The sequence below is a fragment of the Hypomesus nipponensis genome, chromosome 11 (genome assembly GCF_054491055.1).
Source record: "Hypomesus nipponensis isolate SF chromosome 11, ASM5449105v1, whole genome shotgun sequence".
NCBI classification, from domain to species: domain Eukaryota; kingdom Metazoa; phylum Chordata; class Actinopteri; order Osmeriformes; family Osmeridae; genus Hypomesus; species Hypomesus nipponensis.
The window spans coordinates 21,703,521-21,726,631 of NC_140371.1; the positions used below are offsets into that span (position 1 = coordinate 21,703,521).

General features: G+C 51.0%; 1 protein-coding gene across 4 annotated transcripts in view; it reads right to left on the reverse strand.

The window, feature by feature from the left end:
* Positions 1–23,111, reverse strand: part of macrod2 (mono-ADP ribosylhydrolase 2) — a 357,904-nt gene that overhangs the window by 239,138 nt on the left and 95,655 nt on the right. For all 4 annotated transcript variants that reach the window (XM_084667272.1, XM_084667271.1, XM_084667270.1 and 1 more), the window contains exon 4: positions 16,667–16,696. In XM_084667272.1, the coding sequence (XP_084523398.1) occupies positions 16,667–16,696 (30 nt within the window). The remainder of the gene's footprint in view (positions 1–16,666; positions 16,697–23,111) is intronic.

The following is a 23,111-nucleotide window of genomic DNA, read 5'->3' on the forward strand; positions in this document are numbered from 1 at the left end:
TGGGTGGGTGGGTGGGTGTGTGTGTGTGCGTGGGTGGGTGTGTGTGTGTGTGTGTGTGGGTGTGTGTGTGTGTGTGTGGGTGTGTGTGTGTGTGTGTGTGGGTGTGGGTGTGGGTATGTGTGTGGAGGGGTGTGTGTGTGTGTGTGTGTGTGTGTATGTGTGTGTGTGTGTGTGTGTGTGTGTGTGTGTGTGTGTGTGTGTGTGTGTGTGTGGGGAAGGGGGAGGTTGGCTGGGGCTTTGATTGCAGTGGGAAGCTAGACTGAACGTGGTTCAGGGCTTTAAGGATGAAGCATGTCCACCATGTGCTGGAGGGGGGGGGGGGGGGGGGGGTGTAGTTGTGGAGCGAACAGGGCACCTCTGTTTATTTATTGTTCCTCCTCTGCTTTAGAGGCCCATGACTGCTTTATTAAACTGGGCTTTGAGCGCACACACAGCAGCACTAAAACCTCCTCACGGCTGAGAGGGGATCAATTCAAGCCGCCGCTTGCAGGAATTACTGCCAAGTAATACTGCCATTGCCCAGGTAGGCCTCTCAGAGTCAGGGGTTAAATGGGCCGTTTTAATAGTTTAATCAACTTCAATATTAGCTGAATATGGAGAAAAACGGCTCCTAGCAGCTATGTGCATTTTCTTTCTTCGCCATGAATCAAGAATATGGAGAGGTCATTTAAAGTGGCTCCAACTGAAAATAGACACATAGAGATTGAACTAGAGCAGGGTCAAATAATGTTGATGTTGCGTGATGGCAGAGGGTGGAGATTTTGCTTCCCAGGCGAGACCATCTCCGTGATAACAGCTCAGTCTATCAGGCTCTTCTTCACCTGAGTCACAATGATATACAGGAACTGAAAAATGAACCCTTCCACAGCTAGCAGGCAAACCCAGCAGTATTTTCACATTCCTTATTTAGGAGATCAAACTGCTGTCAAAAAGCTTTCAGATACATAACGAAAGTATGTAAAATGTGAACACTCAAGACTGTAGCACAACAGTCAATTAATTAATTTTCACAAAATAATTAATAAAGAACACAAAAAAATTGACTCTCGCCAGAAATAACAATTATTCATATTTGCATTAATAACTTTAAAAAGTTACTCATCCTCAAATATTCTTTGTGTCCAAAATTGATTAATTTCACAGCCCAAAGAACATAAACAGACTCTCTCTGCTTTTGTAAGAAGATTTCTAATCCTTTAAAGTCCTCGGATTTCCATTTCAGAATTGTACGTCTCTTATGAATCCAGTAGACAAGTAGGGTATAAGCCTGTAGATAAATAACGGAAGGATTCATGTATGTACCCTATGCAATAGCAACAAAATATCGGAATTTAGGAAATACACCATTGACTGCTGGTGTTCTATGTGGTTCCTATGAATCGTCTGTCAGTAGCACCGCCCCTCCCTAGACGCTCCCAGTACCCTCTCACCTCTGTAAATTGTGTTTCATGGGTTAGGAGCTGTGGAGAAAGGCCGGTGTTTGAGGAGGGGAGCAGATTAGCGCTCATCTAACTAACGGACACGATCCTGGAGATCTCTGGCCTGACCCTGGATCTCCTGCCTGACCCTGGCCCCTCCCCCTGGCCCCTCCCCCTGGCCCTCTACCAGCGCCCATCACACGGACACAAGGCGTGAATGGGGCCGACAGGGGCCTATTGTTGCCACTCACCCCAGAGAAAAAACAGCAAATTGCCATGTCAGGAACTCTGCCTCGGGGCCACCATGCTGGGTGACCTGTTGACCTCTGCTGGTTCGTCAATGAAGCAGGGCTGGTCAAAGGTGGACCCATGTGCACCAGTTACCTCCTGGAAAATCACGCATGTCTGGTTACGCTTTCTGCAAATGTAGATTTTGTTGTTTGTTTGTTTTGCATACACCTTGGATGTCATTTAAGTGCATGTGGTATGATGCTACATTGGCGGAAACAAACTGATTCTATTTAAAAGTGTTAAAGAAAAATAAAACATGAACATGTCGACCAAGCATCCAGAAGTGGAATCTAACACACCCCAGTCCACTGCCAAACTCCCCAGAATTCAGAGACCGAATCTAACACACTCCTCTCCTCTGTAAAATCCCAGGGGCCTGGGGAGAGGGGAGGGCCTGGGGAGAGGGGAGGGCCTGGGGAGAGGGGAGGGCCTGGGGAGAGGGGAGGGCCTGGGGAGAGGGGAGGGCCTGGGGAGAGGGGAGGGCCTGGGGAGAGGGGAGGGCCTGGGGAGAGGGGAGGGCTAAAGAGCATGAATACTAACACAAATCTACCTGGAAACAGATACCATCAGGGTAAATCTGCTAGCCTACTTAGTGGTTAATGACGCTGAGGTAATGAGGTGTTTCCAGCTCTGCAGTCCTGATGATTGGCACCTAGATGAACAGGCTTCTGCACCACTCTGAAGCGGAGGAAACTAACCCGATCTGTTGGCTTCACAAACTGACATAACGGCTTCACATCGACGGATTGTCAGATGGAATATGTGCTGTTCCTTTAAATAACACATATTCAGACTGACATAACGTTCAAACCTGAAAAACTAAAACTCAAAAACAGGTTGCACATTTTCAAGGTGCTGTTAAACACACTTGTGAATGTGTTTAGACTGTTAAACTTTACTGTGCCTTGTGTACACAGCAAACCAGCATATTGTCAAATCCACACATCGATAATTCTTCTTCTGGAAAGAAGTAAAATCTTGTCCACAGTTGTAGGAATGATTGGATGCTTATCCTTTTAAATACACTTCCCGCAAACATACACACAACCACCAAACCACACACACACACACACACACCCACACACAAACACAAACTAGCCATATTCCTAATCAGCACAGTAGCCCTCCTAAACGCCAGCAATAAAGGCACGCGGATCTTGCAGCAACATAAAAGCTCCAGTAAAATAAAATGCAAGATTTAATGACCATCTGTTGGGTGCTGCAGCCTAGCTTGCTGTAATGTGCTTTATTCACGATCAAAGGCTGCCGCCGTGCCGAGAGTGGCTCACCTCAGCAGGACGGGAGGGAGGGAGGGTTAACCAGCCACCCAGCACAGACCCATTCTCCATGCAGTTTGTCCCTTATGGTCCCCTACCTGACCTGAGTCACTCCCACACACACACACAACCAAACACACTCTCAACGACAGACACACACACACACACTCTCTCTCACAGGACACAAGGAGTCTTAGCCGAGTCTTTCACACCGAAGTATGAAAATCCATGGCTGGTGTGGCCCAGGGTAGCTGTTCAAAGGGAGGTGCATTATTGAGGGATTTTCCAGGAGGGCCCACTATCGACTGCTAATGTTTATGACCTTCCTGAGTTTCTCTAAGAGTCCATTTAGATGTTGGGGGACTGATGCCAAATGACCAATCAGCAGTTAAAAGGGGCATGCAGGCAGAGAGGCATACTGATGTCCTCGGACAGACATTTCCAAACACCCCGCTCTTATCTCATCAGGGCTCAGTAAATAAAACATTTAACAGCTGCGCTCCACTCACGACTATAGGGACACATTGGGCACTCTGCCTGCCTGCCTGTCTGTCTGCCTGTCTGCCTGTCTGTCTGTCTGCCTGTCTGTCTGTCTGTCTGTCTGTCTGTCTGCCTGCCTGTCTGTCTGTCTGTCTGCCTGTCTGCCTGTCTGTCTGTCTGTCTGTCTGTCTGTCTGTCTGCCTGTCTGCCTGTCTGCCTGTCTGTCTGTCTGCCTGCCTGCCTGTCTGTCTGTCTGTCTGTCTGTCTGTCTGCCTGTCTGCCTGTGTATCTGCTTATCTGCCTGCATGCCTGTAGCACAGACCCCCTACAAATAGATAAGAACTCAAACGTGCTGACACAGACATCAATACTCACTCAGACATTCTTTGTTAACTTGACTTAAGACCGTTAAGGTCTGATTCTAGACCAGTCCCACACCACTCATGAGTTGATGTTTGTGTGAAGGTAACAGTTCGTACACAGCCCAGCCCAGCCCAGCCCAGCAGGGTATAGGAAGAGGTCTTGGAGCCCCACTTGTACATGCATCTGCTATGTTATATATGAGCTTCACACATCATGGAACCACATGGTCTGTGGTGAGCATGGCACAAGCACCATAGCTATTTTATTCCTGTGTATTTCAGCAGCTTAAATAGCCCCACAAATCGCATTCCGTCTCATTGTGTCCCGTTAACTCTAACTGTGGACGCACGTCGTTCTGACAGCCCTGTCTGAGGTGGCAGTCAGGTCATCCTGGGGAGAAGGAACATTCTCTGAATGGCAGTCTCTCCCCCTCTCTCTCTCTCTCTCTCTCTCTCTCTCTCTCTCTCTCCCCCTCTCTCTCTCTCTCTCTCTCTCTCTCTCTCTCTCTCTCTCTCTCTCCCCTCTCTCTCTCTCTCTCTCTCTCTCTCTCTCTCTCTCTCTCTCTCTCTCTCTCTCTCTCAGTATAGTATAGGAGACAGTCTGTGTGAAGTGTTGAAACATGCCACCTGCTGAGGGAACACACGACCACAGTAAACACCCTCTAACTAATCTGCGTGCCGCTCTGCGTTCTGCTCTTCAGGCCTGGTCCTTGTTTTGGCATTTGTTTTCCACTTCTGTTATTGTAACGCTCGAACGGCTTCTCCCTGCTGCTGCCCGGGCCAGAGCATTGTCTCCTTCAGGCTGCAGTGCAGTGCAGGCTTCACCCTGCATTGTCTCCTTCAGGCTGACTTCATACAGCAGAGCGCGGGGTACCTGAAGACACAGGCGTAGCTTGTAAACAGCGTTTGGGGGTCCTTTAGTCCTTTAGAGCTTTGAACAAGGTTATGTCATGGTGAGAGTTAGCCACACATGCAGTACAAGGCAGGTGAAAGTAACGCTGTTTTGAAAAGGGGCTCTTTCTTTCAAATCCACTTGTATGTGTCTGGACCTTTTTGTCACGGAGGGCTTCACAGATGCCCACAGAGCTGCATTTAAACCCTCAAAGAAGACAAGGAATAACTCACAGGAGAAAACTAATGGAAGGGACCTTGAGATATGTCTCTCTTTTTCTCTCTCCCTCCCTCCTGGGTACAAGTCCACAGGTTTTCTTCACAGGCTGCTATCCCAGCTGTGTTTGCGCTTTGTAATCCCACAACCAACACACCCACACACACAAACACCCAGACACACAAACATCCCCACACACACACACACACACACACACACAGGGTTAATATACTCCTCCGCAGTCGAGAGTGGCAGTGTGGCGTTGATTAGCCCCTGCTGGTCAACCACTGGGTGGGGTAGGGGGTGGGATGGGTTGGAGCTTGTGTTTCTGGTCTCACGAGTGTTTCTCACTGCAGACCCCCAGCTGGCCTCAGAGAGGTCACTCCCTAAAACACCCTCTCTCACGGGCGCCAAAAATCTTCATTAAAAGCCTTTGCAAAAAGCCCATCCCGATCGCACCCCCTATAATGTTCATTATCACCACTAAGTATGCTCCTCCATCAGCGCTGGCATGTGCTAATGCGAGTCTCTCCGTAGCGAGCCGGAACGTTCCACTGGACTCCTGCAGCTCTGCCGCACTCTCCCTCTCCTCAATTAATCTTCCTCCCAGCAGACAGCGACACGCACACACACATGCTCGCTGCAGATTGGAGCATAGGAGCGAGTCTTAATTGGTTTGGCTTAATTGCAAACTCTATTCTAGTCTGAGACCTCCCCTTCTCACGCTCTCACACCGCCTTCCCAACCCCCCCCCCCTCCCTCTCTCTCCAACCCCCCCCCCCGACCCCCTGTTCTCACCCGCAACTCACATCTGCACTTCCTCCCCCGCCCCCCTCCCCATCCTGTGCGATGACGAGGGCCTCTCTGAACTCACGGCAGATGTGACATGAGGGTGATAATGAAGTGTGTGGGAGGAGGGGGGGTTAGGGGGATTGGTGGGCGGAGTCCCGGCCCCACCAACGGCTCGTCCCTCAGGAACAAGGCTGCTCTCCTCTCAGCGCCGAGGGGCGGCCGGGCCGGGTGGAGTCAGGGTGAGCGGGGGGTGGCGGAGGAACGGCCAGCGAAGGGGTTACCGTAGCGACGGGCCGAGCGAAAGGGAAACCGGGATGAGGGATGTTTATGCTGTGGGATCTACAACATACGCGTGTGTGTGTGCCTCCAAGGGAGCAGTGAGAGAGCCCCCCCCCTCCCCCCTCCTCCCCCCCCCCCCCCCTGTGATGTGACAGGAGGATGACAGCTTTCCTCTGGAGCCGCCCGGGTCCTCCCTGGGCCCAAGCCCCACTCTAGGGCCCTGCCTGTCAGGCTCAGCTAACTAGCCTGCCCCCTGAGACACACAGACACCCTGACAGCCGCTGGCTGTTTCCCTTCAGGCCACCCTGGCAGGGCCGACCTGCTCATGAGAGGCGTCTGGGAAGTCACACTCCACGTCAACCCTCATCTTAAGAGCGCCTTGTACAAACATCCTCGTCCAAACCCTCCGCCATGGTTCCTGTCCTGCTGGGCAGACACAGCGCCTGATCCCTGGGGTGGTGGTCCAGGACGCCGCCTCACTCTTCCTGCTCGGAGTGCTAACTGCTCGGCCCAAAGACATTCGCCACAACCTTGCTGGTGTAACAGACAGGATAATGCCTCTGTGCTTTAAACGCTGTTCGATGATGGACTCCAGCTATGTTTATCCATCGATCTAGAATCAGGGTCCCCGTTAGCTCAATGACCCTCCTGACTGTTAGCTAGGGAGGAGAAGCTGGCTCCAGGAGACTACAAGTCCATTACTAACTACTAACCGAGAGTGAGGTCATGCCGGGAAATATCAAACTGAGGCTGGAACGTATCGACCGAGCGATAGCGACCGAACAGTCGAAAAAATTGTAGGCTAATTGTAGCTAGCTCTCAAGTCTTCTCACGGTGTGTTTCAGGTGATGCCTAGCAACCAATTACTTTTGATTGGAAAGCGGACAACACGGTCCTGCTAAAATGTCTTTAATTCCAACACAAATAACGACTCTTTTAGAAAGTTATCAATTTCTTCGTTGCTGTTGATGTCTTCAGTATCGTCTGGATAGTAAATCTCGGCTGACTCGTCGATATCGCTCATTCTACAGATGGCATCAGAGCAGGGTACAGTAATAATAATCCGTATCAGACCGCAGACCAGCGATGAGGTCAGTACGCTGCTGGCATGACTACCCATTAGCCAATCAGAACTGTCGTACTGTCGTTGCCATATGATAAAAGTCCATCCCACCCTTGGCAAGCACACTCTAATTGTTATGCTGCAACATCATGAGTCTGTATCGACACGAGGCGTGTTGAGGAATGAGTGAGCACAAACTGGAGAATTAGAGGTTTGAGAACGGTTCTAAAAAACGTTTTCCGATACTCCTCATTTTTCTTCTGTTCTCAGTCATTGTGACATCTCTGTGCTGTCTCTCATCGTTAGTATGTAAGTAGAGAGTTGTTTTGTGATAAGGTAGCACTTACTTTCAGGGGAATTGAAAGTAAGTATCTTGAAAAAGAAAGAAAACAAAGGAAAAACAGGCCCACTCAAATTTGACCAGTTTTTGACCAATTTGAAAAAAACCAGTTTGGGCCAAATCTCTTTTGAAGTGTTGCAGGACCAGAGGGTGTGTGGATGGTCTCTAAGGCTGTGTGTGTGTGTGTGTGTGTGTGTGTGTGTGTGTGTGTGTGTGTGTGTGTGTGAGAGACGATGGGCTGTGCTACTGTCGTATCCCATCGTTCCACTACCCCGGGCCTCAAACTGACCACGAGTCTCCTGACACGACAGCTCATCGTCTACATACTCAGGGATGAGAAACACACACGCAGACACACACACACACAGCCACACAAATGGACACATTAACGCAGGCTCACACACACAGACACACACACAGACACCACGATTGACAGTCCAGCACCTCCCTCGTGCGAGAGGGCTCACCCTGCCTCGGATGCAAACGCGTTGTGACACTGGGTTGGGTAACGCCCCGAGTTGCCTGAAATCTCAACAACTGACCCAGAAAGCTCGGCGGCCATCGAGCAGGGGGGAGGGAGGGGGGGGGGTCGAAGCTGATGCATTGTGGGGGGAGACCCACATTGACTCTTCTTGCCCATTTTCTGCGGCTGTGCAGCGACCAACCACGCCGCGGCTAATGGAGCGAGACACGGGGAAGGACGCCGGCCCAGGGTCCCACCTCACCACCTCACCTCCTCACCTACTCACCACCTCACCACCTCACCACCTCACCTCCTCACCTCCTCACCTCCTCACCACCTCACCTCCTCACCACCACACCACCTCACCACCTCACCTCCTCACCTCCACACCACCTCACCACCTCACCTCCTCACCACCTCACCACCTCACCTCCTCACCACCACACCTCCTCACCACCACACCACCTCACCTCCTCACCACCTCACCTCCTCACCACCTCACCACCACACCACCTCACCACCTCACCACCACACCTCCTCACCACCTCACCACCTCACCACCACACCACCACACCACCTCACCACCTCACCACCACACCACCTCACCTCCTCACCACCTCACCACCTCACCACCACACCTTCTCACCACCTCACCACCTCACCACCACACCTTCTCACCTCCTCACCACCTCACCTCCTCACCACCACACCTCCTCACCACCTCACCACCTCACCACCACACCTCCTCACCACCACACCTCCTCACCTCCACACCTCCTCACCTCCTCACCACCTCACCTCCTCACCTCCTCACCACCTCACCTCCTCACCTCCCCACCACCGCTGCTCCTCAACACCACACCACCTCACCTCCTCACCTACTCACCTCCTCACCTTCTCACCTCCTCACCTCCTCCTCACCTCCTCACCACCTCACCTCCTCACCACCTCACCTCCTCACCACCTCACCACCTCACTTCCTCACCTCCTCAACACCACACTTCCTCACCTCCTCACCTCCTCACCACCTCACCTCCTCACCACCTCACCTCCTCACCTCCTCACCTCCTCACCACCTCACCTCCTCACCTCCCCACCACCGCTGCTCCTCAACACCACACCACCTCACCTCCTCACCTACTCACCTCCTCACCTTCTCACCTCCTCACCACCTCACCTCCTCACCTCCTCACCACCTCACCACCTCACTTCCTCACCTCCTCAACAACACACTTCCTCACCTCCTCACCTCCTCACCACCTCACCTCCTCACCTCCTCACCTCCTCAACACCTCCTCACCTCCTCACCACCTCACCTCCTCACCTCCTCACTTCCTCACCACCTCACCACCACACCACCTCACCACCTCACCTCCTCACCTCCTCACCACCTCACCTCCTCACCACCTCACCTCCTCACCTCCTCACCACCTCACCACCTCACTTCCTCACCTCCTCAACACCACACTTCCTCACCTCCTCACCTCCTCACCACCTCACCTCCTCACCTCCTCACCTCCTCAACACCACCTCACCACCTCACCTCCTCACCACCTCACCTCCTCACCTCCTCACCACCTCACTTCCTCACCTCCTCAACACCACACTTCCTCACCTCCTCACCTCCTCACCACCTCACCTCCTCACCTCCTCACCTCCTCAACACCACCTCACCACCTCACCTCCTCACCACCTCACCTCCTCACCTCCTCACCACCTCACCACCTCACTTCCTCACCTCCTCAACACCACACTTCCTCACCTCCTCACCTCCTCACCACCTCACCTCCTCAACACCTCCTCACCTCCTCACCTCCTCACCACCTCACCTCCTCACCTCCTCACCACCTCACCACCACACCACCTCACCACCTCACCTCCTCACCTCCTCACCTCCTCACCTCCTCCTCACCTCCTCACCACCTCACCTCCTCACCTCCACCTCACCACCTCACCTCCTCAGCTGCAGGGACAGAGGAGCGGCATCAGAGGGACGGCTGACACCAGCGCACCGATATAGGCCTGGCCTCGTGAGTTTGAGTCGCAGGGTGCAGAGGGCGCGGAGGGTGAGAAGGACAAGCGGACGGTCAAAACTGGTGGAAGTGATGAATTCCATCACCATGGAGATTAAATAAAAATGAGTTTCTAACTGCGGTTCAGGAGAGGGGGAAGACAGTGTAGAGGAACTTATTTGTTTATACTAAATGTTTCTACGTTGCCAGGAAAGTTGTTACTGTGTCGTCCAGAGGAGGAGGGGGGTGGGGTGCATACAGCAGCTCCCTGTCATCTGGGGTAGCACAGCAGAACCAATAATCCATTTCAAAGCTTCTACAGTTTTTTTTTCAACGCTCCAAACAAATGGGCGTTTTTCTTTGTAACTTACAACCGATAGAGACCTTTCATCTGAGCGATCACCGGAGCTGAGCTGAGACAAACAGCCCAGCTGTATCTTAAACAACTGTCTGTCACCCTGACAACCATGCGTTCACCTGCTTTCACTCCGTCACATGACCGTGGACTGAAGCTGTCATGGTGTTATACAGTGAGTGATGTGACTGTGTGTATACCATGTACAGTGTCTGTATGTGTGCAGGTGTCTATGTTTATCTGTATGTATTTACGTGTGTGTAGGCGTGTATAAATGTAGGTGTGTGTGTGTGTGTGTCTGTGTTGTTTAAGTAAAGCCCTCAGCTTAACCCGCACTGCAGAGAGAGATCAAGAGATGTTGCTGACTAGCTAATGACAAGCCTGCTGCAGGCAACACACGCCAGCTTGATTTAGGGGGACAGAGATGAATCATTCATAGGCTGGGACACACACACACACAGACAGACACTCAAACACACACACACACACACACACACTCAAACACACACACACAGGTTTCTCCCCGAACACCCCTCCTGATATCTCCTCATTAGCTCACCACTGCATTGGATATGATGATTGCATTAGCTTGTGTTCCATCCAAGAACATCCTGGGTGTTTTACATCAGGGACTGTTGACTGAAAGTCATTCAACCAGCAAACACTAGACTATCATTCTCTCTCTCTCTCCATCTCTCTTTCTGTTTCCCTCTCTTTTTCCTCTCTCTCTGTGTCTCCGTATATGTCTCTCTTTCATTCACACTCTCTCCCTCCCTTGCTCTCTCTCCCTCCCACCCTTCTTGTTCTGACGCATTACAAACCCTAAAAATGGAGCTCACTGTTGTGGGCTAAAATGAATGGCCTGATCATTCTGCATCAATTAGTCCATCCATCATAGCTGATTGGAGGTGGGAGGAGGATGAGAGAGGCTGCCCCCCCTCCCCCCTCCCCCCCCTCCCCCCCTCCCCCCCCCCACGGTGACTAGAGGAAGATGTAGCAGGTAATGAGCGCAGGCTTTCATGCCGCAATGGAGTCTCCCACCATTCTACAGCTATCACTCGCCGCAGTCTCCACGGCGACCTTGTCTCGCTGATTTCAATGTCACGTCCTCTAACCCTGCCGGTCTCCATGACCACAAGGTGAGGTGGGTTGACAGTGGAGGGTTAGATGAGGCGATGTTTCTAGGGAACGGCGTTGGTTTTTTGTCACTTTTTTAAAAATATTTTATTAAACCTTTCAATTAAAAAAATTAATATTTTTTTTCCAAAATGAAATGTCAACCTTTCAAACTTTTTTTGTTACTTTTTGTGAAGGTAAAAAACTGGTTTAAAAAATACATAGTGATGTAAAGTACTGATACCAGAAAATTTGACTTAAGTACAGAAACAAAGTATTTGTGATGAGATCTGTCCCAGCCAGCCATACTCCTACGAGGAAAGAGTGTGTGTGTGTGTGTGTGTGTAAATGAGTGTGTGTGTGTCTCAGATCCTCCTTGACAGGACGGTGGGGTAACCCAGGCCCAGCTGTTCTCCTCCACGTTGATGTAAACGCACTCTTCAACTGGAACTTCAACTAGAAACAACCATGAAGGGCCCATGGGAGGAGGAGAGCTCCCCCACAGCTTGGTATCTAACGGCAGGGGTAGGGGAACAACACAACGAGACGGACTGCAAACAACGACTGAATAATGTATTCAGCTTTATTTATTACACTGTCTATCCTCTAGGATGGAAGAGATAGGGCGTCCCTGGCGACAGCTGGAACCACCTTGTTTGAGTCCGGCGACAGCGCGGTTCCCGGGAGAGGAGAGGGATGCAGGAGAGATGAATCACGTTAAGAGTCCTGGAGGAGATGAGGAGGCTTTCACACAGGTGAGGTGTCTACGACAGGGACGCCAACACACACCCAGCAACTGTGACATCACACTCCTGGAACACACACACTCTCAAGTACACACACACACACGTCTACACACAACCTCCTCCCTGTCTAACCCAAATAATACCAGCCCCTGGTCTCCTCCAATCTCCTCAATAAACAAGCCAGACTGGGGATAAATGGTTCACAGGGAGGTGAGGGTGAAAGAGAAACTTCCCAAGATGAATTGAGACTGAGATAAGCAACGGGAATCACTTAAGAATCCTGATAACGTAGAATCAAAACAAGCCCAGGATATTAACGGCCGACTAAAACAAACCAGCATTGGAGTGAAAACTTCTAGCTCAGAGGAATCATGTAGTTGTTTAGGGCTAATTTCTATAAAGATATTTCTTGCAAGTCCTCAAGTTCCTTCAAAAGATGCAACCCAAGGATCTCTAAAGCTTCAGAGCTCTTAACTGGCTTCATCATTCAAGCGACTTTTATGCTTGTCACTCACAGAGCGACTCAGCTGAGAACAGCAAGGCTGGCGTGGGACTGGTCACTAGAACAATACCTGCTAGGACCTTAGCATAGTACCAGCTAGGACACTAGGATCCAGTACCAGCTAGGACACTAGGACAGTACCAGCTAGGACCTTAGCATAGTACCAGCTAGGACACTAGGATCCAGTACCAGCTAGGACACTAGGATCCAGTACCAGCTAGGACACTAGGACCTCTACCAGCTAGGACACTAGGATCCAGTACCAGCTAGGACACTAGGACCCTCTACCAGCTAGGACACTAGGACCCTCTACCAGCTAGGACACTAGGATCCAGTACCAGCTAGGACACTAGGACAGTACCAGCTAGGACCTTAGAATAGTACCAGCTAGGACACTAGGATCCAGTACCAGCTAGGACACTACGACCCTCTACCAGCTAGGACAGTAGGATCCAGTACCAGCTAGGACAGTAGGACCCAGTACCAGCTGGGGGAACCAGTTCCGTCTACTAGACTGTGTTATTCACTAGCTCTGACTCACTCTGACTAGAGTGTTAGGAGGTGAGGTGAGGTGAAGCAGCCATGGTGAGTCCAAGCTTTAGACGACACAAGCAACTCATCTTCCAGTGAGATAGCTCTTCTATTACAGGCAGGGCAGGAGCTGTCTGCCAGTGTCTCGTCACTGCAAGGCCACAGACACACACAACAACAGCAAAAACACAACTCATTTAACAACACAAACACACAGTCACACACACACACAGTCACACACACACAGTCACACCCAAAGGACACACGCACACACACACACACACACACACACACACACACACACAGTAAGTCCCACATGTGTTGAGGAAGGCCAGCCTTTAAGAAGTGTTTTGTTTGGGTGGTGTAGTTAAAGTGTGGTGCTAAATGGGGGATGGTTCTGGTTAGAATGCTAATGAGCCAGTTCCCCTCCTGAACAGAGACTTCAAAGACTAGCTGCTGACTCTCATTGGCAACAAGGATTCATCACATCACTACATGACAGAGAGGGAGAGAAGAGAGAGAGGTACAGAGAGAGAAAAAGTAAGGAGAGAAGGGGAGGAGAGATACTATATATGACATTTTGTTTGCAGTCTTGTTTCCTATTGTTAGCATATTGTTCCGTGTTGCCCGATGTCAACATCCAGTCAAGCTGTGACACACTCCCACCTCGTGTCCGCAATTACCCAACAGCTTCACTGAACGTGCTTTTAGCAGGAAGTGGTGATTGGTGTCGCTGCAGACGCATGCATCGACCCCCTGCTGTTACCTGCGTGGTCATTAGAGATAACGCAGTTATACAGGCCCCCCGGAGACACCCTCGCTACAAGATAAAGAGAACCCTCTCCATTGTAATAAACACGGATTTCCAATGATCCAGATCCAGGAGGCAGCAGCACTTGACTGAAGCTCCGTGCCCCTGGGAGGCTGTGTGGGAGGGGGCGGACGATGCAGCAAACGCTGCTCTTCAAATCTCCGTCCGGGAGTGAAAAGCTCGTCTTGAGTGACGCAAGCAAGCGACGCTCAGAGCAACACCACACAGGTGGTGCTGCGTGGGATGCAAGCTGGCTTCCTGTGAAGCTCGAGAGCTTTGGACCTGGCAGAGAGCTCATGTCCTGTAGAAACAGTCCTGTACCCTGCCTCACTACCCTGCCTCGCTATCCTGCCTCGCTACCGTGCCTCGGGAGAGAGAGATGGAGAGAGAGAGGGGGGGGGGAGAGAGAGAGGGAGGGAGGGAGGGAGGGAGGGAGGGAGGGAGGGAGGGAGGGAGGGAGGGAGGGAGGGAGGGAGGGAGGGAGGGAGGGAGGGAGGGAGGGAGGGAGGGAGGGAGGGAGGGAGGGAGGGGACAGAGAGAGAGTGGGAGAGAGAGTGGGAGAGAGAGTGGGAGAGAGAGTGGTAGAGAGAGAGAGAGAGAGAGAGAGAGAGAGAGAGAGAGAGAGAGAGAGAGGGAGGGAGAGAGAGAGAGAGAGAGAGGGAGGGAGGGAGAGAGACAGTCAAGAAAGTGGCGTTCTCAGCAGACGTCCCAGAGTGATAAACAGAGAGGGAGATAAGGCCACCAAGCCCCCATGCAGATAAGAGCAGGTGATAGCAGATGGAGTGCTTTGTTTTAGGAACACATTCCTCTAGAGGAATCCTGACCGGTCATGTCTCACACAGATAAAGGTGATCTCTCTGCACGACTCGACTGCTTTTTATTAGCTCCTCATTCTTCAACACACACCACACATGCCACATACACACACACGCACGCACACCACACACACCGCTCATGTCACATGCACCACACAAAACACACACCGCACACACATCCACACACAGAGAAAAAAGAGAATTCCATGTGAAGGGAGGGTCCATCCATCATGTATGACCGTCCTGAATGTTGTGTGTTGCCTCTAAGTCCTGGAGCAGATAAGGTCATCCAGCCAGCTGCAGCAGGCATCTCTTTGTTGCAAGGTTAATTGGCCTCACTGCTTTCGCGGCACAATTGGCAGATATAACATCATGGGAAGCCAATTAGTGATGAAAAGACTTTACTCTTGACACAAGCTACAATTAGAATTCCGCTGCCGTAAAACTCCAGTCAAGTACAATGATGTGTTCAAGCAGAATGTTAAGCTTACACTGTGAACAGCAATAGGCAATCTCTCTTTAATGTCCAAATGCATGTTGTTGTTCACGACGTGGGCAGCATAAGTTAAGACATGATTTGAAAATCAATAATTCAGAACCGAAGCTAAACGCTATCAATCCCCAGCGTTTACAGGACGTGAAGAAGAGGGTTGTGAAAGCTGGTTCACCCTGAAACACGATCACACACGAGCTCCACTCCTGATCAGGGACTCTTCATGTGACAAATCAATGATAGAAGTCAATCGAGGAGAGAGATTGCAATCAATGGGGCCGGTGTGTTTGCCTTGCATCAGGTCCAAAGTGGCAGGTGTTCAGAGGGACCTGCTTGGTTATAGAGACACATATGTCTGACCTGTGATCTCAATCACACTCCCTCTTCAGACGAGGGCTTGGTTAAGGCCTCTTTGTATCCAGGATAAGGATCTGGCTGACACACGGCCTAGCAACAATAGCTGGGAGGCCTGCAGTCTTAGCCTGGCGTCAGATAAGAGGAGAGCCACTCCGGAGAGCGTGATGAGATGGGGATAGGGTTTTCTGCAGCTCAGTTTAAACTCGCTAATTGTCCCTATTGGACAGGACACGTTCAGGAGCAGAAGCAGCCTGGCGAGAGAGCTCTGTTGTTGACTATGACCAACACAGACATCCAGGCTGATAAAGCAGAAAATATGACCCGATTTCTTTTTTTCACCACTCCTAGAAACTGTCGATCCCCCAACATCCTCCCCCGGCCCCCCCTCCCCCTCCGTCAGAATTCCTGGAGTAATTTGGTTGATTCCTGCCTTCCCTGCTCATTGCACCAAGAAACGATTATTTCAATCATGTCAGAGTGAACGCCAAATCCAAATATCCTAAAAGAGGGACTGTGGGATTTAGAGAGATACACTGAGCTCACCCCATCCCCCTCCCCTACCCTCCCTCCCCTCCCCCCACCCTCCCTCCCCTCCCCCAACCCTCCTCCCCCTCCCCCCGGCATGCCCCCCCGCTTCAGACATCCTCAGGCCTGCTGACGCTGACCCTCCCTGACAGGCCAGTCCAGTACCGACCACGTCTGGACGCGACGCACAGTCGCACTACGCCACGCCTGCATGCTTTGGCCCTCCAGCTCCTCCCACAACTGGACGCAGCTCCTCCCACAACATGACGCCAGCTCCTCCCACAACCAGACGCCAGCTCCTCCCACAACCGGACGCCAGCTCCTCCCACAACCTGAGGTCAGCTCCTCCCACCACCTGACCCCAGCTCCTCCCACAACCTGACCCCAGCTCTTCCCACCACCTGACGCCAGCTCCTCCCACGATGAGGAGGGCCTGGAGGAGCCCCATGAAGGGACGCCAGCGAGGGCAGAAGACATGAGGACTCTGATCACCAGGAAGATGATATTGAGAATAATAAATAAACACTCACCTCCCCCTCCTCCCAGAAGACTGGAGTTAGCTGAAAATGAGAGAAAACACATTTTAGATGTTATGCATACAGAGACTTTAAGAAGATGTTGATTATCTGGTGGCACTTTGCGGGTTCCCCCTCCAATTTTTTTTTTTTTTTTTTCTTTTTTTTTTTGCAATCAAGACAGAATTGTAGTCTGGAAATGTTCAATCAGCCAGTGCATTAATTTTATTTTTTAGTCCTTCACCAGAGAAATTCTTCTCTTATCACAGTCCTGTGAGGCAGCTTGTGTTTTGAGCAAAACAGCTCAGCCAGCAGTGCTACTAGGCCGAGAGACAGGAGTGTCAGGGTAGTGAATCTGAGACAGGAGTGTCAGGGTAGTGAATGTGAGACAGGAGTGTCGGGGTAGTGATTGTGAGACAGGAGTGTCAGGGTAGTGAATGTGAGACAGGAGTGTCGGGGGAGTGAATGTGAGACAGGAGTGTCAGGGTAGTGAATGTGAGACAGGAGTGTCAGGGTAGTGAATCTGAGACAGGAGTGTCGGGGTAGTGAATGTGAGACAGGAGTGTCGGGGTAGTGAATGTGAGACAGGAGTGTCAGGGTAGTGAATGTGAGACAGGAGTGTCGGGGTAGTGAATGTGAGACAGGAGTGTCAGGGTAGTGAATGTGAGACAGGAGTGTCAGGGTAGTGAATCTGAGACAGGAGTGTCGGGGTAGTGAATGTGAGACAGGAGTGTCGGGGTAGTGAATGTGAGACAGGAGTGTCAGGGTAGTGAATGTGAGACAGGAGTGTCAGGGTAGTGAATGTGAGACAGGAGTGTCGGGGTAGTGAATGTGAGACAGGAGTGTCAGGGTAGTGAATGTGAGACAGGAGTGTCAGGGTAGTGAATCTGAGACAGGAGTGTCGGGGTAGTGAATGTGAGACAGGAGTGTCGGGGTAGTGAATGTGAGACAGGAGTGTCAGGGTAGTGAATGTGAGACAGGAGTGTCGGGGTAGTGAATGTGAGACAGGAGTGTCAGGGTAGTGAATGTGAGACAGGAGTGTCAGGGTAGTGAATCTGAGACAGGAGTGTCGGGGTAGTGAATGTGAGACAGGAGTGTCGGGGTAGTGAATGTGAGACAGGAGTGTCAGGGTAGTGAATCTGAGACAGGAGTGTCGGGGTAGTGAATGTGAGACAGGAGTGTCGGGGTAGTGAATGTGAGACAGGAGTGTCGGGGTAGTGAATGTGAGACAGGAGTGTCAGGGTAGTGATTGTGAGACAGGAGTGTCAGGGTAGTGAATGTGAGACAGGAGTGTCAGGGTAGTGAATCTGAGACAGGAGTGTCAGGGTAGTGATTGTGAGACAGGAGTGTCCGGGTAGTGATTGTGAGCAGTCACTGAGCCAAGAGAAGATCTCTTTGATGCTCCGCTTCAGATCTCCCCCAGTGAGACGAGGGGCTGAGATCTCAGGGTGGGTGTGGGGGGGCGTGGGTGTGTGTGTGTGTGGGGGGGGGGGTGTGGGGGTGTGGGGGTGTGTGGAGGGGGAGGGGTGAGATGTTGGAGGAATCACAAACGGCACAGATAAGATGTCTAAAAACAGAAGAGGAAAACAATCCCACTGTCATTCTATTCAGAGCCTCACTCACTCGTGCTACGCTCACAAACACTCCTCTCGCTCGTGAGCCCGCCCCAGCGCCTTTCTCTGGTGACACAGTCGACACAGGAGTACACCAGAGAAGATCAACCCACCGGGGACACGATCATTAAAAACAAACACATTACCATTTAGCTCTGTGTGTGGTCAGATAAGGATATTCTCCTCTACTATGCAGGAGGAGAACGATTAGAGGGGATTAAAGCATATGTCTGTTAATTTGACTGTTATGGAATTACAGGATTATATTCAGAAGTATGAGATGTGAGGAATGGTTCACACAGCGGCCAAGAAGATGTTTTGGCATGGCGGTAAAACACCAACTCCGCCACAGTCTATAAAAACATCTAACGTACATCCTCCTCAGATCCCAGCCAGGCCCAGCAGTACAGCTGCTGCTGCTGGAGGAGCACGTAGGAGAGGTTCTATTCAGCAGAAGGCAAACAGGAGGGATCAGAAACAGGTTCACCTTGCCAGAACTACATCCTGTTGTTATTTTCTATTTTGCCTGATGGAAATTGCTGAAGGGTGCTTTTGGGGCCCATTCTGCTCACACACCTTTCTCTGGCACCATTAGTGTTTTCATTGTTCAGGGTTGAGCAGCGCTCGTATGAGTGGGCGATGGGACAAAGAGATCTCTCCAACCACAGAATGTGCATTTCATCGAGTGCTTTTGTTGGCCACGCACACAAAAACCCAGCAACACAAACAGGGATGCCAAACGACCCGCTGGCTTGTTTACAATAGCACCTTTCCAGGTTGTTCTGTGATGACAGAGATGTTTGTACACTTCCAAAAACTTCATTTATTCAGTTCTGCAATCTGTCAGTCGTCTCCGGGGAAACCACCTCGCCCATAATACCCCTTCCTCAGACAGCCCTGCTAGCTTGGATGCCACACTGCTACAAACCTAAAGATTGTGCAATCGCAACTGCCTGTTTGCAGTTCCAGTAGCGTAAACACAGAGAGCCAGTTGGACTGTTTTCCTCAACAACAGACAGGCCCCGGTCCTGCCATCTCTGACGGGGCTGTCCCCTCCCTCTGTTGGCTACACGACGGGGCCTCGTCACCTGACACCATGGAAACACACACCTGAGGACTGCTCGCTCTGTTCCACGCCTGATCAGGGACAAAAGCTGGGGATGCTAATCAATTTGACAGCACTGCAAAGCGGTGTGTGTGTGTGTGTCGTCTATGTATGTTTGTGTGTGTTTCTACGTGTGTGTTTTATGCCTGTGGTCTATAACCGCATGCATCTAGGAGAGATCAGAACTGCGGCCTTCTGGGAGTCTGAGTAGAATGGACATATCTCTCCTCGGGAGAGAGACTCAAGGACACACACCCATAAGGACTGATCTCTACACAGTAAGGGCTGAAAACCCAGCATGCTCTGCTTCGTGTTCGCCCCCCTCCCCCTCCCCCCCCCCTCCCCCTCCCCCTCCTCCCCCCCTCCCCCCTCCCCCCCCCCCTCCCCCTCCCCCTCCCCCTCCCCCCTCCCCCCCCTCCCCCTCCCCCTCCCCCCCCCCCCCTCCCCCTCCCCCTCCCCCAGGGTCAGGCCCGGCCTCTCTGAGGCTGCAGGGTCAGGCCCGGCCTCTCTGAGGCAGCAGGGTTAGGCCCTGGAGTGGCTGACTCAATACGACTAGCTTGAAAAGTGCCTCAATTATCCAGAGTGAAAATCAAAACTAAAATCCATACTTGGCCACATCCACACCATAATGCATATTTAATAGTGTGTATTAATTATGAACTCGCTCTGTTCGTTGTCTGGAGGTGACCTGTGCTGCGTCTGGATCTCTTGTGGAGGATCGACACATTTCTGCCCGTGGGGAAAGAGCAGAGAGTCAACAATTAGGAATGTCAGAGGGCCATTACGGGCTAGTTGCACAGTGGTAAGGCTCCATACACACTGCATGGACCGCTGGGTACAAACTGATAACATGTCTGCCTGTTTAATGTGGTGTGTGACCACTGCAGAGTGATTCAAGAGAAACATCCTCTGTTCTATTGTCTGCCAGTCTCTCCCCCCACGGAGTTACAGAAATCACATTTGTCCTCAAGGACAAGAGGAGAACATAGACAGAACCAGAAACAATAACAACTAATCAAAAGCAAGTTCACTATCCTGGAATTTTCCATTCCCTTAAAATCCGGAACGTACTTCATACGGCAGTCCAGTCATAAAGTAAAAACTGTTTTTCTCTGTCAGTTCTAACAATCATGAACACACAAGCACACACACAAACAAATAGATGTTTGTGTGACAAACAGAAACAACAGGAAACAGGAAACAGGAAGCAAGTGTCCTAATGGACCGCTAATTAGCCAAGTCCATCAAATTACAAAACATGATCAGAAGAAGCAGCTTTATTGATCTGCAGAAGTGGAGCTCTCTGCTGCATGGATCATGTGTCTGGATGTCTTGAATGTCAACATGTAACGCCGCTGTCTTGAGTGAGGAGAGAGCCAAGCCCCTTAACCTCACCCCTGTTGTGGCTGAGCAGAGCTGCTGCTGTGCGCCTCAGAGGGAAGCATAACATGGGTCATAAATCGAGGTGGAAGTGCTCTCCTGGTAGCTAGAAGAGAGGGGGGGGGGTGGGGGGTCATTAGGAGGCGGTCAGCTACGCCAACAGCTCGTCCCAACACACACACACACACACACACCTCTGCTGTCACCCTGGGACCGCCCACTTCCTGTCTCCCTCTGTAATCCCAGAGGGTCACAGAGTGTCGCCCACCCCTCCGAGCCCAACACCTCACTGGAACTACTGTGTGCTCTCAGCTGGAGCAGGAGATAGAGCAGGAGACAGAGCAGGAGACAGAGCAGGAGATAGAGCAGGAGATGGAGGGGTCTGGGAGAGGTCTGGGAGACATGCTCTGGATGGAATCGGTGAACTGACAGAACTGTTATCTAACTGCCAGCCCCAGAAACTAATCCTGCAAACAGAACAAAAAATTCCCTCTCCATCTCTCCACGGCCGTATATTTGCAGTGCAATCATAAAAACAGTTGTGGGCTCTCCGGTGTGTGTGTGTGTGTGTGTGTGTGTGTAGGCAGTGAGGCATGCTGGAAGGGAGGGTGTTTAGTGTCGTAAGCAGAGACCCACATCATGCAGCTGAATGGAAGGTGATAGTGTGTAACACCCTGAGGAGGTAAACAGGCAGAGTACCCTCCTCTACTCCCAGCCTCATCTCCACCCTCACCCAGCCTCACCTCCACCCTCACCTACTTCCAGCCTCACCTCCACCCTCACCCAGCCTCACCTTCACCGTCACCCCCCTCTCCCAGCCTCACCTCCATCCTCACCCAGCCTTATGTCCATCTTCACCATCTCCCCCTCCCCAACCCCTAGCCTCACCTCCACCCTCAACCTTCCCTCCACCTCCACCCCTTCCTCCACCCTCCTCGTCACCATAGCAGGGATATCAAGGTAGCAGCTTAGCTATGCTTGAGCAGCACAAATAAGAGAAATGTGAAATAGAATGGATTCTGACATTAAATGAGAGCGGTGGGCAGAAAGAGAAAAATAGCTTGTCGGGGTATGCTTGGGCAATTGACAGTCATTAGGTGTTCCTCCATTCAGCGTGGATGCCAGACATGACGGTAGTAAATCCCAATGTTCAGAAGCCCAGCCGAGTGGAAACGACTGAACTCTGGATGAGAGTGTGTGACCCCTGCAACATCCCTCTTCCCTGCAACACTTTCCACTCCAAAAAGTCTTGCTAACAAGCTCCGCCTACGGTCCTACTGTACACACAAGCTGCACGATCCACACAGAGAGCAGTGTACACAACACACACACAACCCAACTCGTGGAAATCAACAAGGAGAAATGCCATCCTGGATTTGAATCTAATATGAAGTGCCCCATCTCCTGTCTGCAAAGCCTGGCGTTAAATTGAAGCAAGTCTAGCGGGTAATCATAGAGCTTTTTTCTTTTATTAGCACTGAAAGTCACACAGATGGAAATCCAGATTATATATTATGAGTCAACCAACACAGGGGGAGTGCAGACTGGGGATACGAGCTGCGGTGCTATTTCTTATTTGTGGTCCATTAAAAATGCATGGCATTCTCAACGTGCAGCTTGGCTTGATCATTCTAGTCAGCTCTGTTGTTCTTTACAGCCAGGAGAGCTTCCATACTTCCGGAGAGAGCTCTGATAGCCAGTCAGGCAACGTACAGCCCCCTTTGAACAGTAAATCATGTAAGGTTAAAGATCATACACAGGCATTCATTTGAGAGAGAGAAGGAAAATAAGTTAAGAATTTTATGGAGGTTATTTCATGGTTCCCTAAATGACTCCTCAAGTCTGAGAGAGATGGCGATGTCTGATGCCTGAGTGACAGTGTCAGCATCCAGGTCCCTCAGTAATACACCCTTCTCTCCCTGTCGCCCTCATAACAAAGAAACAATAACAGATGCAAAGCTAGCTGTCTCTCCTCCTGCTATAATCACCTGACCTTCACATCTACCTTAATGAGCGCAGGATGATCCTCATCTCTTTCATCATCTGGTTTCCAAGTCTTTTATCTAACAAGGTCACCTTTGGCTAGGCTCCTTCCCCTGAAAGACACATCCTCCTCATGAATATACATCTGTCTGCATCTGTTTCCAGCTATGCTGTTGGATCGCTACTACAGACCAAACAGGAAAACAAAGGTTTTGACTGTGACTCTGAGTTCCGACTGAAGAAACCTAATTAGAGGGAAAGGTGACACAAGTGAAATGTAACAAACCCTTGTTGACACAAGCTTGCTTAACTGTGTTTGTTTGTGCTCGATGATTGATAGAGGTATACCTGAGAGGGTTAGTCTGTAAGCATAACGGGG